This window comes from Elephantulus edwardii, unplaced genomic scaffold, assembly GCF_000299155.1.
Source record: "Elephantulus edwardii isolate Elephantulus edwardi_28Jun2011 unplaced genomic scaffold, EleEdw1.0 scaffold00047, whole genome shotgun sequence".
Taxonomy (NCBI): domain Eukaryota; kingdom Metazoa; phylum Chordata; class Mammalia; order Macroscelidea; family Macroscelididae; genus Elephantulus; species Elephantulus edwardii.
The window spans coordinates 8,983,689-8,988,403 of record NW_006399797.1 but is presented as its reverse complement, the minus strand read 5'-3'; the positions used below and the strand labels follow the sequence as shown (position 1 = coordinate 8,988,403).

The 4,715-nt window shown below is 38.2% G+C and overlaps 1 protein-coding gene across 1 annotated transcript in view; it reads right to left on the bottom strand.

Moving 5' to 3' along the window:
• LOC102860069 (TBC1 domain family member 30-like) overlaps positions 1–4,715 on the bottom strand; it is an 83,727-nt gene that overhangs the window by 11,592 nt on the left and 67,420 nt on the right. The window contains exon 9 of the mRNA XM_006886097.1: positions 1,213–1,325. Within this exon, the coding sequence (XP_006886159.1) occupies positions 1,213–1,325 (113 nt within the window). The remainder of the gene's footprint in view (positions 1–1,212; positions 1,326–4,715) is intronic.

Sequence of the window (4,715 nt, the reverse complement as noted above, 5' to 3'; positions counted from 1 at the left end):
AGAATGGTGCGGCAATGAAGGAGTGAAAGCCCAGAATCCCTGTGAATGTTCATTGAAACTAATAAAATTTAATAATAATAATTTAAAAAGTGCATGTACTGTGCATTTTTAATATGAGTTGTCAGCTTGCCTTGGCCTTAAGCTCTGTCGATGTGTAGACCCAGCAATAATTAAAGAGCATTTCTGTTTCCACAAAAAAAAAAAAAGAAATAAAAAAAGAGTGTCTGTTTCCTTATAGCCTTATCAATACAGTGTGTTATAAACCTTTTGCATTTTTGCCAGTCTGGCAAGTTACAGTATTAAATCAAATTTCTTTTATTATGAGTGATGCTGCCTTTCATGTGAACCATCTCTTGACCTCCCTTGGACTCCTCTTCAGTGGAATGCTCATTTTCTTACTGATTTCTAAAAATCTGATATGTTAGAATATAAGCTTTTTATTTGAATATGATTCTATTTCAGGTACTGAGTTAAAAGGTGTTCTTCCCAGATGTTTTTAAATCTGCTTAAGGAATTTTTTGTTTTATTCTATTTCATTTGGGTTCTGCAGGAAAACATTTAATGTACTTAAATCTTAATTCTTTTGATAATTTTTTTCACCTGAAACAGTATAACAAGGTCTTCTCAATTCCAAAGATTTAAAAGAATTCTCCCACATTTTTCTGCTAATTTTATGATTTCATTCTTACCAACTGTTCTTTTTTCCTCTGTATGGAATTTGTCCTGATATGGGGTGTGAACTTCCTTTCTTCCCAGATCAGATTTCATCGATCCATTTACTCAGTAGTGTATCTTTTCCCCATTGATTCGATATGCCAATTTCTCATATACCAGATTTCTAGATTAAATTTTGCTCAATTTCTAGTCTTTATATTACTTTAAATTAGACATCTGTCTAATCATGTACACTATTTTGAGACTTCATTATCTGGTATTTTAAAACAAGTTGGTGCCACGCTATTGAAGGAATGCTATAAATAGCCTTCAGCTTATGCTTTTAAATATATTCAACTTCTACTATTAAAAAACTGTAATTGCTCTGATAGCCCCTCTTGAATTTTAAGTCAAATCCTTTAAGAGACTTTTAGATTATTAAGTACCAAATTATTCTGACATATTTCTGAAGCTTAAGGAATATTAGTTTACAACAACAAATTAAGGTATTGGATATCCCATCATGCAGCCAAGAAGGGAAGGGGGAAAGTTTCTTACCCAGAAACTGAGGTGGCTTTTACGGTGGCTGGGAATGGTGTAATGTTATAGGTGTACTTTTCCCTCAACTCTGCCAACTGTGGGAAAGGAAATGGAGCCATCGAATAAACAGTCTGAAAAACAAAAGCAACAATGCTAGGTTTAAAAGAGTGGTTTTAAACAATCCTGATCAATCCTGGAAAAACAGATGTTATATCGATTTAAGGGTGAAGAGGTAGATATCAATGCTCCTTACACAATGATGGGAGAGAATCTACCTCAATAAACTACTTTGGGAAAAGATCAAGAACAATAGTGGTGGGTAACATCTCAAGACAGCCCAGTTGCTAATGGGCATTCAAATTAGGAATCATGGGTGGGCAAGTAAGGACAGTTTGACTTCCTCCTTCATCTAACTTGATAGATAGGTTCATATAGAAAGACCCAGTTAGATCCCTATCCGTCCTGTGTCCAACAGACCAGAAGGTAATAAATGGAATCTATTCTTTTTTTATGTTATAATATTTTTTATTTTATTAATTGTAATGAACATTTACAGAAATTTTGGATTTCCATTCATTGTTGCACTTTTCTCCCTGCCCAGCCCTCCCCGTCCCAGTTCACTCCTCCCTTTGAAAAGTAAAAGAAAAATTCTTTCATTGGTATACAGTCCCCCCCCCACACTACCCACCCTCCACCCCCTCAGTACACACCACTATGCAACCTTAATTCTAGACTCTTGTGATAACCATATACCCTATCATATAATCGCTTTTAAATTGTTCTCTCCCTCATCTGTTTCAATGCACTATACATAATTTATCCAGTTTTTCTCAGTCTTACCCCAACCCTGATGTCAGTCCCATTCTACAACAGTGGCACCATGCAGTATTTGTCCTTTTGTGACTGAGGTACTTCGCTCAGCATAATGTACTCCAGAGACACCCATTTTGAATAATATTGCATGAGTTCCTTGTTTTTCAGTGCAGAGTAGTATTCCATTATGTGAATATACCACAGCTTCTCTATCCATTCGTTTGTTGATGGGCACTTGGGTTGTTTCCAGCTCCTTGCTAAAAAGCTGCGATAAACATGGGTGTGCAGGAATCTATTTTTTCATATAAATCAGAATGTAGTTTCTCTCAGTGCCATCGACTCATAACTGACCTTCCAGAATGGCTTTTGGAGTTTTTATTGCACCAGAGAAGATTTCCCATCTGCTATAAAGTGGCTGTGGATTCAAAGCACCAGAAAGAAGCCACCTTTGGGGCAAGGAGCACAACTTCCTAAAGACTGCACCATCAGAGCTTCCATTCTTCATATTTAGTGCTTGTTCTTCAAAGCTTTCTTGGATGATTTTTATAGGCATTTAATGCTAGGCTTCTGGAAAAAAACAGGCTTCTGAATAAAATTAAGTCTAATGAAAGATCTTGTGATCGACTGCAAGCTTTCTCTAAAGATATCATCTTTTCAAATGACTGTGAGTGCTAGGTGAAAATTGTTAGCTGCTATTTTTAAAAGAAAAAATGTGACAGGGTGCAAAGCATAGGCTGTTAATAAATCTATAAATAAAAATGGAAGAGGCACCTGGGCTTCCATCAGGATTTCAAAATTATTTATCATTCTCTCAGCAGGAGGGAAGTAATCTTGCTTGCACTGTTATTTTTATTAAAATTTAACCACTCCAAAATTATTGCTTCAATCCTTCCAGGTTTTACACACCAGAAAGTGTACATAAGTCACAATAAGTTTCACTTCCCTCAGGAAGTCATTCATATAGTTTGAAGATTTTTTTTTCTGAGCAAAACATTTAAAAGTAGTATTTTTCATTTCAGCAGGACTATTTTTCTGAAGGCTGTGAAGACGTCACGTATTCCCTAAGGAGCGGTAAGATGGGCTTTGAAAGGCATTTCCATTTCCAGTGTCACAGTTCACAGCAATGCTGATCCCAAACAGCCTGCACATCTGGCTGTCCCCAGATCACAATGACATCAGCTTATGCTTTACTGTACCTGTCCAAATAGTGCATGCCAGGAAAAAGTGCCACCCTTCAATTCTCCATCACTTACTCTGCAAAGTCATAGAGCTTCTACCAGCTGCCATTCAGAGCACTCTGAATGCTGGTAACCTCGTGTGTGTCAGAGCAGAGCTGTGCTCCGTGGGGTTTTCAATGGCTAATAGAGACCACAAAAGTCATCTCTAAGCTGTATTATTACATTGTAGTGTAGTGGACTCATGAATATGATTTTTCTAGACATTGTCTTTGAATTTCCCACCAAGTGACTAGGTAGAGCTAAGCAAAGGTGAGGTATCTGTTAGCCAACAATGGGATTAGATAGCTTACCCATAATGAAAATCAGGTGAGTGCAGCACTGAAATGGAGATTAGTCAGTTTTTATAATCTTGTCAGGCTTTAAAGACGACATCACAGGGGCAGAAAAGGGGGCTATTGTTACCATCAAGAGAGAATCAGAGAATATTGAACATCCTTTTAACCTCATATCCCTACTCAAACCAGAAACAAAGAGTGTAACACTGGAGGAACAGGGAAGGATGATCAGCACAAGAGCTGGCAGCAGCCATAGCAGCAGAAGTGGTTGAAATCAATGAATGGTGTAAGGCAGAGCTGAGGGCTTACCAGCAGGTGGGTGCTTCAGGGTATTAAGCAAAGAGCTAGGTTTCCCAACCCATGGAGCCCAGCACTTTCAGGCATAGGCTTTCTGGCAGAATGGAGTGCCACTAAGTACACAACCTGCAGAGCTAAAAATTACTCTTTGTCACGCTTGCCTGAGCAGGGCAGAGGACAGGCTACAAGACTAAGAGGTCAGAAAGAGACTGGTCTTTTGGCCTGCCTGAGAAGAGGCTGCTTTTACTAAAGAACTGTACACTGAGTGTTCACAGCCCTGAACTGTAACCTGTTACTTCCCTAATAAATCTCATAACTGTGACTACTGTCTGTGAGTTCCGTGTGGCCACTGCAGTGAAATAGTCAATCTAGTAGAGACGCAGTAAGTGCCATGGGGAAGGGTAGTTTGAGTTAGATTAGTAGAAGCTTTGGAGGATGGCCAGGGCAAGGGGTGACTGACCTCTTAAGAATTGAGTTTGGGCTATTGCTGTTGCATTGGTGGGGATTCTTGTGCCTTGTGCAGTTGCTGGAGGTAACAAACACCAATGCTCTCATACAACATTCTTTTTTGCACACATATAACAGTGGCCTGACTGTACCCCAAAGATAGAGAAGCAGTAAAAATTTAATAACTATGATCTGTCTCCTGGAGGCAAAAAAAAAAACAAAACAACACAAAACCACAAACAAACCCCAGAGTATGTCAATTAGCCTTTACTAGGGTAGAGAATAAAACCTGGTTCTGTACTGGAAAATTAAAAATGTGAAACAGAATCTTGGTTCCCTTTAAGAGGAGAAAAGGGTAAGATCAAGGAGAGGGATCTGAAAGTATTCATTTGTGCTATTAGTGTTTTATTTCTTTTTTTTTTTTTAAAGAAATCTTTTATTAGAAGAAAAC